Source organism: Ictidomys tridecemlineatus, chromosome 8, assembly GCF_052094955.1.
Source record: "Ictidomys tridecemlineatus isolate mIctTri1 chromosome 8, mIctTri1.hap1, whole genome shotgun sequence".
In the NCBI taxonomy this organism is placed as follows: Eukaryota; Metazoa; Chordata; class Mammalia; order Rodentia; family Sciuridae; genus Ictidomys; species Ictidomys tridecemlineatus.
Window position 1 is genome coordinate 107,806,255 of NC_135484.1, and position 17,620 is coordinate 107,823,874.

Below are 17,620 nucleotides of genomic sequence, written 5' to 3' on the forward strand. Positions count from 1 at the left end.
GTGTGTGCTTGCTGCTTGGGAAGTCTGGGAGCCTGAGCATGTTACCATCTGGTTGCTGAGCATCAAGCCACTAAGCCCTTACAATGGACCACTGGAGTGCCGCTGGATGGAGTTCATGCACTAAGCAGGTTCCATACTTTTTATTGACAGCTCTGAGCGCCTTATTCTGGAGAACGTGAGTTAAGCTGCATGGCCTACATGTAGCTCTCACCTGAGTCTAAGGAGCTGCCTTCCTCAGAGGATTGCTGGTTGTCACCTCCCACGGCCATGCCACCCATCATTATCTAATGTCTCCTTTAACACATTCGAGTTCATTGCCATTTGCTTTAGGTAGGTTTCTTGGCTCAGTGGGCCTCTCCTTAGAGATTGGACACCAAAAGGAGGCAGAAATAAGGAAAGGCAAGACAAAACAAATAAGCCAAGCTCATTCTTTAGACTGAGCTGAATACCCGGGTTTCTTCCATCCTACAGCATGAAGGGCAAGTCTAGGTTCTTCTCACCCGTGCCCACATAGATGTAGCCGTAGTTCTTGGTGCGGGGAGCATGGTAGAAGGTGAGACCTGGCCAGAGCAGGCTGCGCAGAACAACCAAAGCGTTGCCTCTCTCCATCTGGATGCTCCATGACCCTGCTGGCAGATGGCAGAGGTGAGGCCTGGTTCTGTGGAGGGGACGACAAGTGTGCTTCTCCATTTCAGCTATTTCGCGGCTCATAAAAACCGCTTCTAGAGGGAGGGCTAAGGAAGTGCAGAGTGAAACTCCAACCACTGGGTTCTGTTCCTATTGGCAAGTCTAGCTACAGGTTGATCCACAGGCATAGAGGAGATGGGAGTGGCAGAGAGATACCCTCCAGCCTCCTTTCCCTCTATGTTAGGGGTAATCACCAGTAACTTTGGCTCTGGTGTGGTTTTGCCCCTGCTTAGATTTCGTCTCTTCCTCAGTCCCAGAAGCCTCTGTTCTTGAGAGGGACTAAACCAGACCAGGGGCTCAAGTAGAAGTTTGACCACTTCTGACAGCTCAGCTCAGCGCCCTTTCTGACAGCTGGTAGACTGGGAGCAGTCCTTAGTGGAAGGGAGAGGTGGCTGCCGCCAAGGAGCCCCTGTTTATCCTGGGTTCTGCCTTGGTTTTTGCTTCTCCAGACAGGAGCAGCCCAGCCCAGGGCTGAGTTGTTCAGCCATGAGGACTTGGCTAGAAGTGCCTGATCCAGCTCCAGATCTGAGGGAGGGAGCCGCTGTGTGGGAGGAAGGAGCCTGGGAAAATCGCCTCTGGATGCAGATCTGGGGCTTCTATTCCCCTGCGCACTGAGGCCTCTCCCGAACCAGCCGCAGCCCTGTTCCAGGGCCTGCCAGAAAGGCAAATGCTTTGAAGGTTCTGGTGTTGGACCAGCCAGCCGCGCACTGAGCTCCTCTGAAGCCTTCATCAGCTGCCAGCTCAGCCCGCCTGCTTGGCTCCCACTGCCCTAGCTTCCCACAGCCCACCTCCAACCATGGCCCACCCTGGTCACTCCACACCCAACAGCCTCACAATTCAGTCTCCACCTACTGGAGGCCACCCTGCCTCCAAGAGACCTGATTGCTGGGAACGCTGGACGCCGATGGCAGATCAGCTCTGCACTAGGGGTAACTGCCTGCCCAGGTCAAATAATAGGCCTCTGAGAACATAGAGGTCTGTTCCTGGCCCTCTGGGCTCACTCAAGCACTATGTAGTGGCTGCAAGTGCTACCACCCATGCATGGCATGATGACGTGGATGCCCCAGTGTGTGCTGGCTGGCTCTCCCACCCTCAGTGCCTGTCAGATCTCATCAAGAAGGAAGTGAATGTCCCTGTGTTGCCAGGGCTCTGGCTAGAGCACTCCCCTGAGAAGAGGGCATTTCTCCCGGGTCTATAACCTGTCTTTGGGCACCTGAGGCTCTGCTCATCCAGGCCACCCCTCCTCGGATCTAGAGGCCCTGGCCTGTTGCTTTCCTGGTCACGCATCTCCAGGAAATGCTGCCTGGGGAGATGCAGGTGGAGATGTCAGAACAGTATGTTCCCAGGGCGTTGTTTGGCCTTTGGCAAAAATCACAGCCCGAGAAGGTGCTATTCCCTGGACTTCGTCACTCCTGCCAGGCAGAGCATCATCTGCGGCCAGCTTCTTATCAAGGCACGGTCCTTCCTGACCTTGGAACCCATGGCCCCTTTAAAAAAGACAAGACAACTTATTCCTCCTTGCCCGTACAGGGAGAGTGGCTTGCAGCCTCCCTGGATCACCTGCCGCCCTAAGAAAATGAAATCCTAGAGCCCACCCCCAACCTAGGCCCTCATCATTCAGGTAAGGACTGTCTGCACTTGCCCTCATACCAGCCTGCCTGCCCTAGGCCTCGGTAACCTTGCCTGCACTAGATAAGGGAAGGGAGTCACAGTGGCTCAGGCCCATCAGCAGAGTCTCCCACACAGAGAGCAAGGAGAAGCTAGAGAAACAGCACCCCCAGCAGGGCAGGAGGGCAGTGCCAAGCAGGCCGAAGGGTGCTGGCAGAGTTAGTGGCATGTGAGGGGCTGGCCAGCTTACAGCACTGCCTCCTTCCTCCCTCACATTCCTGTCACACTCCTGTCTTGTCGTCATCGCTGGCTCAGCTGGTCACCCAGGAAACGCACAGACTCTCAACGTGCCAGAAGTCACGTAGCATCTACCTGAGGAGCCAGGCACTTGCTATCACCTTAACCCACTTCTTATTTCATAGACTGAAAAGGCTAGGCCCAGCCAGTTGCTGTCACCTCCTTTAGGACTCAGGGAAGCAGCCTGGTATTTTGGTTTATAGTCTGGTCTCTTCCCTCCTGCCTGTGGGCAGCCACGCTTCTCCACGCTTTGAGGATATGGGTGACATGAACTGATAGATCAAGGAAGGGCCTCCTATAAGGGGCAGATGGTCCTCCTGGGTGTCCCAGGCTCGCTCTCACTTTGCTGGAGTGGAGACTCAGGCCAGGGTCTACTTACAATTACATTCTCCTACCAATTAGGAAGAAAGGCAGTAGCGCTCTGAAATTAAGATTGAGGGAGAAAATGGGCCAGGCTGCGGATCAGGGTTGTCCAGGGGCAGCAGATAGCTTGAGACCCTCTCCCCAGACTAGCCTCTCCCTCCTGATCTTGTCACACACCAAAAAAAATGACCATGGGTTCCCAGTGGAGGGAGCCATGACTGCCCCCACTAGTGCCACAAGATAGACAAACCCCCTAGAGGCCTGGGGACAGAAGAGGAAGAGAATATCTCCCCTGATGTCAACCTCCTGTCTAATTGATAGGCAGCAGAGCCAGGGACCCTAGTCCAGAAGGTCAAGTATGGTCCAGTATGACTTCCAAGGGACTTGGATATGAAGAGCCGCTACACACACCCCCAGAAGACTGATCCTGGCACCATGTTCCCCATCCCTCTCCAATACCACTGTCTCACTTGTACACTCCCCAACCAACACGGTAGCTTTCAAAGCCGCTCTCCAGGCAGCAGGACCCTTGCTGCCCTCTGCTGCTCAAGCTGAGCATATGCTTCTGAGAGATGGCTGGTGAAGGAGCCCCGGCCTGCACCTGGCCCTTCCTGCCATCTGCTCCAGTCCAGAGTGGAGCAAGGACAGGAGCTCCACCCTCCAGCCCTCCTGCTCTGCTCCACTCACTCTCCTCTGTCCCCAAGACACCAGTGATCCCATTTGTAAGACACCTTCTAGCCTAGGTTTTCCCTTCCCAGACTTTGATTTGATCTCCCCAAATCTCTGTTATGTAAGGGAGCTATCTCATCCTGAGGAAACCAAAAGGGCCTGTCATGAAGCAGCTGCTCTGTGGCTGTTGGAAAGGTTCAGGAGCATTGAGTAGCAGAACACTGTCTAGACCCAGTACTCCACCTATGTCACCTACTGTTCCACCTGTTACTCAGCTACAGCCTAGAGTCAGAGAACTCAGGCACTGCCCTGAATCTACCAGGAGGATGGGCACTGCCACCCCAGAAGTAGGCAGTAGCCCCTAAAGCCACCCAGATCCCAGGGAATGGCATGACAGTTCATAATAGCACATTGGCTCCAGGTAACATCCCTCTTTTAGCCAAGGTTGGCCCAGGGACAAGCTGTTGAACTCCTGGCCTATCTCCATTGGCTCAGAGAGTTGGAATCCAGGGACCTAACCAACCTAAACCACACCTGCTCAGAGGTGACACGTTCCCCTGAACATTGCCTCAGATCCAAAAACCATACACAATGATCTGGGCTGGGGCTGTAGCTCAGTGGTACAGCACTTTGCCCAGCGTGTGTGAGGCACTGGGTTTAATCCTCAACGCCACATAAAAATAAACAAAGGTAAGCTGCCCATCTACAATAGTTTAAAAAAAAAACAGTTATCTTGCCTGGGCATAGAATAGCTGCCAAATCCTACCCTCTAGGCAAGTCTGGTGTCCAGGGAATACTTTCTTAGGGTTTTGGCCCCACCTAGCAGCCCAGCCCTCTCAGATGCTGTCTGTCTGGCAGAGGAGTCCCCCAGCAGCTCATTCTCTTTTGCTGACTGCTAAGGAATGGAGTCCTCCCCAGTGGAGCTATCTGCTCTCTCCTGACTATCCACACCCCCACATACACACATGCCCCCCACTAAACCCTCATGAGAAAAAGCTGGGGTCTGACTTCCTGTAGGTTTTCTGGTCGTAACTCTGGGAGGAAGGGTTAGTAACCTAGAGGCCAAAGGCTGTGGGAGGTTTCCAAAGGTAGAGCCAAGAGTACCCCCCACACACACACCTGCACAGAAGCCAGGACCTCTCAGCTCCTGAGGCCAACACTGAGGACAAAAGAACATGCTGGATGGCCTGGGAAGTGGAATCCTCAGGGAATCCTGTAGCACTGGGACCCACAATCAGGGCAAAATACTGAGAGTCTCTGAAATATGCCTAGGCCCTATGCCTCCCAGAGGCCTGATAGACTCACTCGCCAATTGGACACACCAGGGTGGCCTCAGCAGCCTTTAGCACAACTCCCAAAACTCTACATCTTACTTCCGCTGCTGCAAGGAAAGACAGTGCAGACTGAGCTGATGGTGTTTCCTTGGAAGACTTTGCTGCCCCCACCGCCCAGTCTGAATGGCTTTGATCTTAGATGTAGAAGCCCTGGTGACCTCCTTGCCCCTCCCACTGGGCAAAGGGAAAGCCCCATCCTCCCACCCCACACATCTAGCTGCAAGGAAAGAGGCTACAGATGGCTTCCCTGAGCCAGGGGTGCGGTTGCCACCCCAGACTAAGGAAATTAGAAAGATTTCTATGGGTCCATCCTCTGCCCCTGGTGCTGAATCCCACCACCAGAATCTCTGGTCCCTTTGTCAACAGGGGGTGTGCAGCACTCTCCAGCTTTGAGCAAAGCTGGGGGCAGAGTTGGAGGAGATAAGTCTAAGAACTGTGTCTGATCCTCCAACTCCTATAGCCCTTCCTCATCTCCCCCACTGGACTGGGAGCCCCTCCTACTCTTCACTGTGGGACTGGAAGACCTCAAGGGTGCTTAATTTGGACACCCCCATGTGGCAGCAGCCAGAATGGCCACTCCTTGGTGGCAGCTACCCACTCAGGACCACTCCCTGGCCCCTGGGTGCTACAGTGGCCCTGAGACAGCCTCTTGAGGCCTGGCTTGCCTTGTCCCTTCTCTCTCCACCTGTGCTGCATTATCATCACAGACCTGCTTCCAAACCATCAGCAGCTTCTGTCTTGGCCTTCTGGGTCTTGCTAGGCCTGCCCCAATTCATCTCTACTGATTTTTTGCCACTGAAAATCATTATCATTAATACTCATTTTTATTTGAGTGTTTCCTGTGTGCTAGGTCCTATTATAAGAATTTTGTATAGGAGTTACCTCATTTAATCCTCATAACAGCCCAATGAGATAGAAAATATCTATTTCTGCATTTAGAAATGAGGAAACCAAGGCACAAGGAACTGGAGGAACTTGCCCTAAGGCACACAGCTAGTCAGTGGCAATTCAGGATTGCAGCCCCAGTTCTGCCCCCAGAGCTCTTGCCACCCCACTCCTCCCTTAGGTTCAGCCTTGTTGGCTGCTTGTTGCTCCTCAGAAGTGTTTTTCCTAGTGCTAGAAGTAACTATTGTCCCTTCATACCCACTGTCACCTGTCACTATTTGACACCACAGTTAATGCCAGAGCCTTGGAGTCTACTGCTCAAATAGTGTGTCCTTGGGGTTAACTCTCAGAACTGCTATTTCTTCCTCTGTAAAATGGGGATAACAGCTCATAGGCCGGCTGCAAAGATTAAGATTAGATAAGGCATGGGAATGGCTGAGCATCGCACCTGGTCCCAACAAGCAGTTGTCATTGCTTTTATGAATTAGTTATTGTGACTGTCATGATCACCACCATCATCATCATCAGATCCCTCTAGTTCTCAGAAATGCCAACCACAGAAAGAAAAAAAGCACAGTACTAAGTCACTATGCGTCTGATCCCCAAAGGCCTACAACCTCACACCCATCTCAGGTGACAGCATCAATAGACGCATTTTTCTCTGCTGGTAATGCTTAAAGGAAGGAAATTGGGTGTCTATGGCCCTGCCAGAAACCACTGGCCTCTGAAGCTCTATATTTTATGATTCAAAAGTACCACATACAGGGAGCTGGGCATGGTGGCACACATCTGTAATCCCAGGGCTCGGGAGGCTGAGGCAGGAGGCTCCCAAGTTCAGATCCAGCCTTGGAAATTTAGTGAGGCCCTAAGCAATTTAGTGAGCAATTTGTCGGGAGCTGCCCTGGATGCAAATGCGCTTAAGTCCTGAAGCACCAGGTTCTGACCAATTATTGCCTTCAGTCTGGCAAGGCAATGCCAGGTAGCAGTAACTTAGGCATTACCCGGCTCGGATAATGAGGCGTGGCTCCAGGTATAGGTGTCACCAGCAGGGGTTGAGCTACACTCACCTGTTTCTTTGTAATCCTACCCCTTTGCCCTTTTGGGGATAGAATGTTTCATGGAACCTCTCCTGTGTGTTCCCTATATAAGAATAAAGAATTCCGGTGGCTCTCTCTCTTTCCAAGGACTGAATAAGTTCACAGAGCCATCTCCAGATTATTGAAAAGGTATTTCTGTGTGGTTGCGTACTTTCTTTGTCATTTTCTTGAGTTATTGTAATAGATTTTGTGAACCCAGTATTAGGTTGCCAGCTAAGATAGGAGACAAGTGAGATTAAAAAAAAAGGGGGGGTGCTGGGGATGTGGCTCAGTGTAAAGCACCTCTGGATTAAATCCCTGGTACAAAAAAAATTTTTTTTTAAGTGAACCAAATACATAGCAGAAAGTCAGTGTACAAGCTAGGCATGGTGGTTCATGGCTGTAATCCCTCCTAAATGGGAGGCTAAGGCAGAAGGATCACAAGTTTGAAACCAGCCCCAGGCAACTTAACTATACCCTGTCTTAAAAGGGCTGGGGACATATTTCAGTGGTTCAATTCCCAGTAAAACACACACACACACACACACACACACACACACACATACAACTCATGTCTTTAATGGGTGGTTCACTTATCAACCAACACCCACTCATTGAGCCACAGTTATGTCCCAAGCATTGTCCAGAACTCCCAGACTGAAAATTGATGTTACTAGTATTTTCAGGATGTTTTCAGAGATGTTTTCAGGAAGATACCTAACTTGCCTCCATTCAAGATTGCTATGAATCCAACAATCCCACTCCTGAGTATATTTCCAAAGGAAATAGTCTGTCAAAGAGACATTAAACTCCCACATTCATTGCAGCACCATTCACAACAGCTAAGAAATAGAAACCATCTAAGTGTCCATTAATAGATAAATGGATAAAGAAATTGGAAATATAAACACCTGGGAATACTATTCAGCCATTAAAAAAAGAATGAAATTTTATCAACAACATGGATGGGACTACCGATCATTTTGTTAAGTGAAAAAGCCAGGCACAGAAATATACAAGTATCACATAATCTCACTCATACACGAAACTTAAAAGGTTGACCTCACAGAACAGATTAGATCAACAGTGGTTACTAGTCATTGGGGTGGTTGGGGGAAAGGGGCCCACAGTGATGTTATCAAAGGATATAGAATTATACTTGGGAGAAATAAGTGTAAGAGATCTATTGAGCAGCACATGCGTCCCTTGTCCTCTTCCTTTATTTTTATGTATTTTATTTATTTATTTATGCATGCATGCATCATCCTGCCTCAGTGTCCCAAGTAGTAGTGGCTTCTTTCTTTCTTTTTTGAATTGGTAATCTTTACAAGGACTACATGATTAATAGTTCATGATGACTATAATGTATTCTTGAAAAATAAAGAGTGGATAAATGTTCTCATTGTAAAAATGAGAACTAGGTGAGGTAATGCATTTTTAATTAACTGGATTGGATTATTCCACAGTGTATATAGAATTTTCTTTTGACTGTGGGTGTGTTGCTGGGGATCAAACCCAGGGCCTTGCACATGCTAAGCATGTGCTCTGCCACTGAGCTGTATCCCCAGCCCTGTATATATATATTTTAAAATATCACATTGTACATGATAAATTCATACAATTTAACCTATTAATTTAAAGAAAATTAAAATAGAGTGGTTATTTTTCATTTAAAAAAAAAAGGTTTCTCTGAAAATCAAGAGACTCTGAGCTATTTCACATTTGTGGAAGTATCTCAGGAAAAAAAATCCCAGTTTTGGACACTGGAAAATATTAACCAAGTGTTTACTACAACTAGACCCTGGGGAAGCCCCAGTCTCAAGGGCCCATAGTAAGCCACCAATTCCTACCCAGGTTCTAGCTTCCAGTCTCAGAGAAGAGGAGCATATGGCACAGCCCACTGCTTTAGCCTGAGGACAGATCCTCAAGATAATAGACTACTACCTTTGGGGATGTCATGCTCCAAAGAGTCCATGAAGTCCAGGGAGGGGTCCAGGTCAGCCTTCTCAAGCAAGGTCTTATTCTTCAAGTCGATAGCCTCCCTGAAGTGGAAGTAAGAGCTGAGCTTCTTGGCTTCAGACAAGGACAGTCCTAGGAAGAGGAGGCAGCCAGGGAGGATGGTCACCCAAAGCTCTAGAGCCCCTTTTTGCATTGGGACCATATGGAGGGCTTTGTTAAAGACTAAGTCAACCACTGACAGAGAAGTGAAGGGAGAAAAGGGAAAAGTCTGGTTCAGATCCTGCAATGAGGAAAAGTCCAAGGACAGGCAGGTGGGGAAAAGCAGGTAGCTCAGACCAAGTTCAGCAACCATGGTTACTCCCACCCCCGGGGCACAAGAGTCTCAGGTCCACAGACAGGGTAGCCCATCCCAACCACCAACACCAGCTCATGGGGCACATGCTCCTAAGTGATGGGGCCCAGCTTACTTCTCCAAGGAGGGCAGGTCCACTCTGGTGTCCCAGACATATATCTGACTTTTGGGAAAAGAGGCCCTCGTGTCCTGAGAGGGGCTCCAAAGAACTCACCTTCAAAAGTTCGGTTAACATTAGAGGGTCCAAAAGGGGTCTTGAAGAGGGCACCTCGGGGGATGATGGCCACAGCCTGGTCAATCTGGTCAATGATGGACACCAAGCGGGTCTCTTCCTTGACCTGGACCTGAGGAGAGCAGAAAGGAGCCATCCAGCCAGAGTGCTGTGTCCACTCACACCTAGTGCAAGGACCCTCTGTATGGCCCTTTTACCTGAGTCACCCAGTACAGGTGCTAGCTAAGGCCACAGAAGATCATGGTGGGAAAGCCCTCACCTTCCCTCCCTGCACATGCAGGACAGTTAAATTTATGTCCCCCAGGAAGAGGACCTACATATCTGGCAAACAGGGATGAGAGAAAAACTTACTATATTCCATTTTCTACATCTAAATCTGGGACCATGTGATATATTATCTAGCAAAATAAAAACTGATACAAAAATACCAGTTGCTCAGTTGCTCACTGGTAGGGCACTTGCCTAGCAAGTGTGAGGCCCTGAGTCCCATCTCCAGTACCAACACACACACACACACACACACACACTTTATGTGTATACATTCTTTCACCTCAGAGTACAGCACAGATCTCCTTCTTCCTTTTTCTTTCTTTTCCTCCTTTCTTTTTTTCCTTTTTTAATTGATGATCATTATAGGTGACACAGTATTCAAAACTACAAAAAATTCTCTGACCCCCCAAGTTGCCTTCTCTCTCCCCCATGGCAGCGGACAGTCACCATGAATAGTTTGTTATGTTCCCTCTCTTTCCAAAAAGACCCTTAAGGTCACAGAGCCATCTCCGGATGCACATACCATTCAATCATCATGTTTAAGTCATGCTTATTTTGCCTTCTTAGAATATGAAAGCAATCATCTCCCTGTAGAATATTTGGATAAGATAAAAAGACATACCTAAGAGGATTAAAAACACTCGAGGGCTGGGAATGTGGCTCAGGCGGTAGCGCGCTCGCCTGGCATGCATGCAGCCCGGGTTCGATCCCCAGCACCACATACCAACAAAGATGTTGTGTCCGCCGAGAACTAAGAAATAAATATTAAAAATTCTCTCTCTCTCTCTCTCTCTCTCTCTCTCTCTCTCTCTCTCTCTCTCTCTCTCTCCTCTCTCACCCTCTCTTTAAAAAATAAAAATAAAATAAAAACACTCGAATCCCACCTCCCAAAGATAATCACTAACATATTGGTATACTTCCTTCTCCGCTTTTTTCTATGCACATATTGAACATAAAATGAGAGTCACACTTTACATAGTTTTATATCCTGCCCATTATTTCTTAAGCATTTTCCCCATTTTATAATCTTCTTGCACAGATGCAATTTGGTTACAATCAACATGAAGGGCACCACAAAAGGACTGCATAGAGATATCTGGGCAAAAGCACCACTTGGCAGGGAAAATGTGTCAACAGAGGTCCCACAGAATCAAGGAGCCACCTATTTCCCATGGGCCGCCATTTTGCATGGTTGGCAAAGGAGAAAACGAACATTCAGTAAGTGCATTGCCAGGGACTTTGAATATGTCACCTCAGTCAATCTGCACAAATGGCAAAGCAAATACTACTATCCCAGTTTGACAGAAAATGAAACAGAGGCCCAGGAAACTGTCTATCAGGTGTGAGGTGCAGCTGGGCCCTGGGGCTTGGCAGCCCAACCACAGAGTTTTGCCACCCTCTGGGTTCAAGTGTGGGAACTGGGCTTTGAATTCTGGCTTTGTCTAGCTTCAAAATTTTGGCTCCTTTCATATTGACCCAGCAATTCTATTTCTAGGAATCGATCCTTCAGATGAAGCACGCACACTGGAAATGACATTAAGTACAAAGTCACTCCTTGTGGCATTGCTTGCTAAAGCTCACACCTGGAGGCTGACATTTCCATGAACCGGACGCTGGCTAAATGCTGGCACATCCCACACTGACACAAAGAATGAGGTGGCCCTTTCAGGCACTGCACAGAAAGGTCTTCAGAAGACATTGTTAAGTGAAAACGGCAAGGTTCAGGACTGTGCAGATAACTGGCAGTCATTTGTTTTGTGTCATGTATTAAAGGCAAAAGAGAATTTGCTGAGATAGGGTTCTTGCTGAGGTTTATAATTGCATGAACTGTCTCTGGAAACAGCACCTCACACTTCAGTGTAAATTCAGATACCCTGGGAACCCTGCAAAAAATTCAGGTTTCTGATGCTAGGACACTCCTAACTCCTAGGACATGATGAGGCTTCTGATTGGGACAGCACTCTCATAGAAAGATGTGGATGGACACCCCACACACACACACACACACACACATACACATGCAAAACAACTTCATTAATATCCCCCAGAGGGGAGATCTGCTTAACTTGTAGACAGGAAAGACAGGAAACTTTACTATGTATCTTTATATACATTTTTTTTTTGCGGGGAGGGGGAGCAGGGATTGAGCCCAAGGATTGAACCCAGGAGCACTTAACCACTGAACCATATTCCCAGCCCTATTTTTAAATTTTATTTTGAGACAGGGTCTTGTTAAGTCGCTAAGAGCCTTACTAAGTTGCTGAGGCTGGCTTTGAACTTGTGATCTTCCTGCCTCAGCCTCCAGAGAGACGCTGGGATTACAGGTCTGCACTACCACACCCAAGCATCTCCATATACTTTTGAACCTTGGACTATGTGATGTATTTTGTAGTATAATAAAAATTGACATAAAAATGTAAGAGGGTTGAGAATGCAGTCTGTGTATGTGACAAAAATACACACACACACACACAAGCCTGGGCACCTTCCTTGACATTAGAACACAGCAAAGACCCTGCTTCCCAGCCCCACCAGAACCAGGCTCCACAAGAGCTGCCTGTCCTCTCCCCTCACTCTGTGTGCCCCTGGGCAAGTCTCTTAACCTCTCTAAGCTTCAGTGTCTTCCTCTCTACCATCTGGAAAGTAATGTCTCATCTGCACAGAATCACAGGGATTAAAGAAGATGTTTGAAACACAGCAGCAAAGTATCGGGCACACCCATGCACTTAGTACCAACTGGGCAGCAGTGAAGGTCATGATAATAGCCGTCATTGCCCTTTCTATTGAGCTGGTGTGTGTGTGTGTGTGTGTGTGTGTGTGTGTGTGTGTGTTTCATTTGGGTGTTGGGGATGGAACCCAGGGCCTCAGGCATACTAAGCACATGCTCCTGGGCTGGTGTCTGGATGGCTCAGGCCACCCTCCCACCTGCACTTACCACTACTTCTTCTTCAAAGATCTTCTCACCCTCATTCACTTTCTGGATTTCGGTGTGTTCATACTCATGTGATGGGTCCCCCATGAAGCGACCCTTCACCATGGCTGTCTGTGCCATCGTCTCCTCTGTGGCAGGGGGCAAGAGGCTCCAATCGGTGCAGTTCAGGCTGCCAATGATATCCATCATCACCCCTGGATTCCAACGGCCCTTTACCCAGTCTTCCTGCACCTCCTTTAGCCCTAGTTGGTCAGGCCCCCAAAGAGCTGTTAGAACTTCCACCTTTCTTCCCTTCAGACTCTTAGAAACCCTCAATGCCTGTTGCACATGCAGTCTACCCTCATGCGTGAAACAAATTTTGTTTATTTATTTACATATTTATTTATGGTACTGGTGGATTGAACCCAGGGACATTGTTGCATCCTCAGACAATTTTTTTTTTTTTTTGGAAACTCCCAGCCCTATTTTGTATTTTATTTAGAGACAGGGTCTCACTGAGTTGCTGAGTGCCTCACCATTGCTGAGGCTCACTTTGAACTCACAATCCTCCTGCGTCAGCCTCCCCAGCCACTGGGATTATAGACACGCACCACAGCACCTGGCCCACAGACATTTTTATTGTTTATTTTGAGACAGGGTCTCACTAAGTTGATAAGGTTGGCCTTGAACTTGATATCCTCCTGCCTCAGCCTCCCAAATTGCTAGGATTACAGACATGTACCACCAAGTATAGCTCCATTTTATTTTAATTAATTAATTAATTTGGGGGGGGGTACTAGGGATTTAACCACAGAGCCACATCCTCAGCCCTTTTATATGTTTTATTTAGAGATAGAAGCTCACTAAATTTCTGAAGCCAGCTTTGAACTTTCAATCCTCAGCCTCAGCCTCCCAAGCTGCTGGGATTACAGGTATGTACTACCATGCCCAGACATTTTATTTTATTTTTTTTAAGGTCAGAAGAATTTTATGATGCCCTGCAACTTCCAATAAGGTCATATCCTGATAAACTCAGAGTAAATTGAAAATATTGCCAAGTAAAAAAAAAATGTATTTGACCTAGCAAACATGGCTCAGCAACAACATCTGCTGGGAGCTACAGCTTACTGCTCTGATCAGCATCCCAAGAGAGGGTCAGACTACATACTGCTATTCAAGAAAAAGATTAATACTCAAAGTACAATTTCCACTGAATGAATACTGCTTTTGCACCATTGTAAAGTCGAAATTTTTTTAAGTCAACTGCAACAGGGGTGGGATTTGTATACTGAAATTATGAGACTCTTCCTGTACATCTGGACTGAACTTCCAAATGAGTTTCTGGAAGCTGAACTTTACTCAATCATGGCACCCCTGCTTTGGTGAGCCCTAATTTTTGCTCAGCTTGACTCCTGAGCCAACAGCATGGTCATCCCTCCTCCCATCTCAGGGAGGACTAACCTAGGCTCAAGACCTTCTCTTCTTCCTCCAGTTTCTCAAGTAATTCCAGAGATCAATTCTCACCTATTTTCTTCTTTGTCTTCCTGAGGCCCAGCTATACCCAGGAAATATACAGAATTCAATCACCTCCACTGGTCCAAGCCACTAATCACTCTTGCCTGGATATTGCAGTAGATGCCTTAACTATCTTCCCTGTGTCAATTTACATTGACTCCCCTCTCAAACTAGTAGCCACCTAACTGTTAAAACCTAAACCAAATCATGTCACTTCTGTGCAGAATCTTCTAATGACTTTTCATTGAACCATATCTTTTCATGCCCCACAAGGTCCTATATGATAGCTTTCCACTCCTCACCTCTCTGATCTCATGTCCTACAACATATTCCCTCCCTCATTCCTCTCTTGCCATGCTAGTTGCTATGAAGCTCCACAAACACACTAAGCACGCGCCTGCATTGGGGCCTTCACACTTGTCTGGAATTCACTTCCCTCAGAGATCCACACAAGTCACTCCCTCAGTCACTTCAGGTCTCTTCTCCAATATCACCCAATCAGAGAGGACATGACCACCCTGTTTAATATAGTACTCCAAAATCTGGATGTGGTGGCAAATGCCTATAATCACAGCTCCTGCCAAGGCAGGAGGATCACAAGTTTGAGACCAGCCTGGGCAACTTCTCAAGACTCGGTCTCAAAAAAAAAAAAAAAAAGATATAGCTTAGTGGTAGAACACTTTCCTAGCCTGCACAAAACCCTGGGTTTAGTCCCCATCACTGCAAAAAATAAAATAATGCCCCATCCTTTTGGGTGGAGACACTTTAGCTGGCATGTAATATATTTTATCTATTTTGTCTCTATCCCCTTGACCCTAAAACACACACTGCATTGAATAAGCTCTATGAAGACAAAGCCTTTGTATCATTTACCAATGAATTCTTTGCACCTAAATCAATTTTTAGCATGTGGTAGGTGTTCAATACATACTTATACAATAAAATAAAATGAATCCCAATCTCTTGTCTTCAGTCTAAATTTTCCTTCTAGACTTCATATCTGCATTTTAACCTGCCTTCTTATACCTTGCTCTTGGAAACTCACCCCAGATTCACTGAGTCTTCCCAGGTCCTGCTGTCTGAATTCTCTCCTAGCCAGTGGGGCCTGAACTTAGCTGCCTCAGCCAGAAGCAGGAATGGACCTGGAACTCTCCTTCACCACCACTCCCATTAAGCCCACTCTTCCACCTAAATCTTTCCATCCACCACTGCCACCACTACTCCTTCAGTTACTTTTCCCTTTCAAAGACTCTTCATCTTGATGCTACTTTGACTCCTACTTTCAACCTACTTTCAGGCCATTTTGCTCACTCAGTTATAAACAGGTTCTTCTTCTAGCCCCTCAAGGGCTTCCCTTGGCCTCTCTCCATCCACTTCTACAACACCCCATGCTGCACTCTGAGCCTTCTATAGCCAGAGTGCAAAACTTTTCCTCTGTTACTCCTTTCCCCACACTAGCCTGGAGAACTGCTCACTTTTCAGAAGTAATGCAAGTTACTCCCTGATTGATCTTTTTTTTTTTTTAAAGAGGGTGGGGGAGGGAGGGAGAATTTTAATATTTATTTTTTAGTTTTCGGCGGACACAACATCTTTATTTGTATGTGGTGCTGAGGATCGAACCAAGCCCGCTACCGCTTGAGCAACATCCCCAGCTTAGTTGTTCACTAGAAGACCAGGGCTCTTGGTCTCCCTTTATATATACTTTTCTGTTATAGTTTTTAACACATCATTTGTTGTTGTTGTTGTTGTTTTGGATACCAGGGATTGAACTCAGGGGCACTCGGCCATTGAGCCACATCCCCAACCCTATTTTGTATTTTATTTAGATACAGAGTCCCACTGAGTTGCTTAGCACCTCAATTTTGCTGAGGCTGACTTTGAACTCGTGATCCTCCTGCCTCAGCCTCAGGAGCCTCTGGTATTGCAGGCATGCATAACCCTGCCCAGCTCGCATCAAGCTTTAACTGCAGAATGACAAGTCTGTGCCCCTCCCTTGGATGTGAATGACTCTTAGACAGAGGTATGTCTTGGTCATCTTCCTAACCCCAAGAGACGCACAGGCTGTAACCAGTCAATGTTGGATTGGTATATGGATAAGTAAATGAAGTCTCCAAACAACCTGCAGCTTGAATGGACTGCTTTATAAACTCATAAGTTCCCCCATCATCATTGGGGTGAGTTAAAAAGGCTTGATGGTCCTGTATGGCAGAGTGCAGGGAATTTTTCCTAGTTCTACATACCTCTCCCCATTTCGCCTATTTTCTACTTCCAAAGCGACTATTACTGCAGAGCCATCGAAGATGCTTCCAAACAGCACCAACCTATCCCCAGGGCATCTGACCTTTCTCTAAACTCAATCCTTGGGAATTGCCAGGTCCAGCAGCTGACTCGGATCTGTCTTCTACTACAGGTCTGCCTTCTCCAGGACCTTCTCCTGGCCTCTGTTACTAATCCATGCATACCTAAATTTCTTTTTTTCTTTCTTTCTTTTTTTTTTTTTTTTTTTTTTTTTGGTACCGAGGCTTGAACCCAGCGGCGATTAACCAGTGAGTCACATCCCCAGCCTTTTGAGACAGGGTCTCACTGAGTTGCTTAGGGCCTCGCTAATTTGCTGAGGCTGGCTTTGAACTTGCGATCCTCCTGCCTCAGCCTCCTAAACAGCTGGGACGTGCTCCCCAGCCCCGCCCTCACTGACCTCGCCAGCCACTTCCCCGCCCCCCCCCACACCCTAGATCTCCAGGTTCCAAGCCATCCCAGTTCCCACCCCTCAACCCTGCATTTTCGTCCCCAGGCTCCGCCCCCAAGCCTTTTCTCATTCGGTCCGGCTCGGGCTCTGCCCACTGTTCTCCGACCATAAGCCCCGCCCCTTTCGAGACCCGCCAACCCTCTCCCTGCCTCGGCGGAGCCCTCCTGGATCCGCTCCAGAGGTCTCAACCGCTCCGGTGCCGCCTCCACCTGTAGAGTGTCTTGCGTGGTGCGAGCTGGTCCTCACTCAGGCCCTGCGCGATGTAGTAATCCGCGACGATGCCGAGGATGCGACCCCAAAACAGGACCCGATCGTATCGGTAGTCGCGCTTCACTAGCAGGAGGGAAGTGAGCAGCGAGGCCCGGCGGTCGGGGCTGAGGCCCTGCCCACTGCCCGACGCCAGCTCCAGCGACAGGAGGAGGCTCTCCGCGTCCATCAGGCCAGCAACTCTGCTCAACGCCTGTTAGGTCGCTAGGAGTAGCCGTCTCCACGGAGACCAAGAATCCCGCCCCCTGTCAGGCAGGAAGCAGGATTTTACTCACCCGACCGCTGACCTCCCGGCCCTTCCCCCAAAGGAACATTTCCACAAATCCTGGCTTACACCAGCCTCCTCTCCCATAACTTACCTGTTTGGGATTCGAGGTCAATTGTCACATCGCGGCTTCCCTATTGGACTATAGTGTGGGGTTGGAAGACCCAACCCTGCCCAATTCCAG

The 17,620-nt window shown here is 48.1% G+C and overlaps 1 protein-coding gene across 7 annotated transcripts in view; it reads right to left on the minus strand.

Moving 5' to 3' along the window:
* Positions 1 to 17,386, minus strand: part of Rsph9 (radial spoke head component 9) — a 108,183-nt gene extending 90,797 nt beyond the window's left edge. For 3 of the 7 annotated variants that reach the window (XR_005732801.2, XR_005732799.2, XR_005732800.2), the window contains exons 1-4: positions 17,114 to 17,385; positions 12,668 to 12,833; positions 9,445 to 9,574; positions 8,864 to 9,010 (exon numbers count right to left, since the gene is read on the minus strand). Coding sequence is in view for 4 of the 7 variants with exons in the window: in XM_013355779.4 (XP_013211233.1) it covers positions 466 to 629; positions 8,864 to 9,010; positions 9,445 to 9,574; positions 12,668 to 12,833; positions 17,114 to 17,340 (834 nt within the window). In the remaining 3 variants the exon portion in view is untranslated. Of the gene's footprint in view, positions 1 to 125; positions 630 to 8,863; positions 9,011 to 9,444; positions 9,575 to 12,667; positions 12,834 to 17,113 lie in introns of those variants that run through there. The other 4 variants (XM_040282722.2, XM_040282721.2, XM_013355779.4 and 1 more) reach the window with 3 other exon arrangements.
* Positions 17,387 to 17,620: the final 234 nt, after the last annotated feature.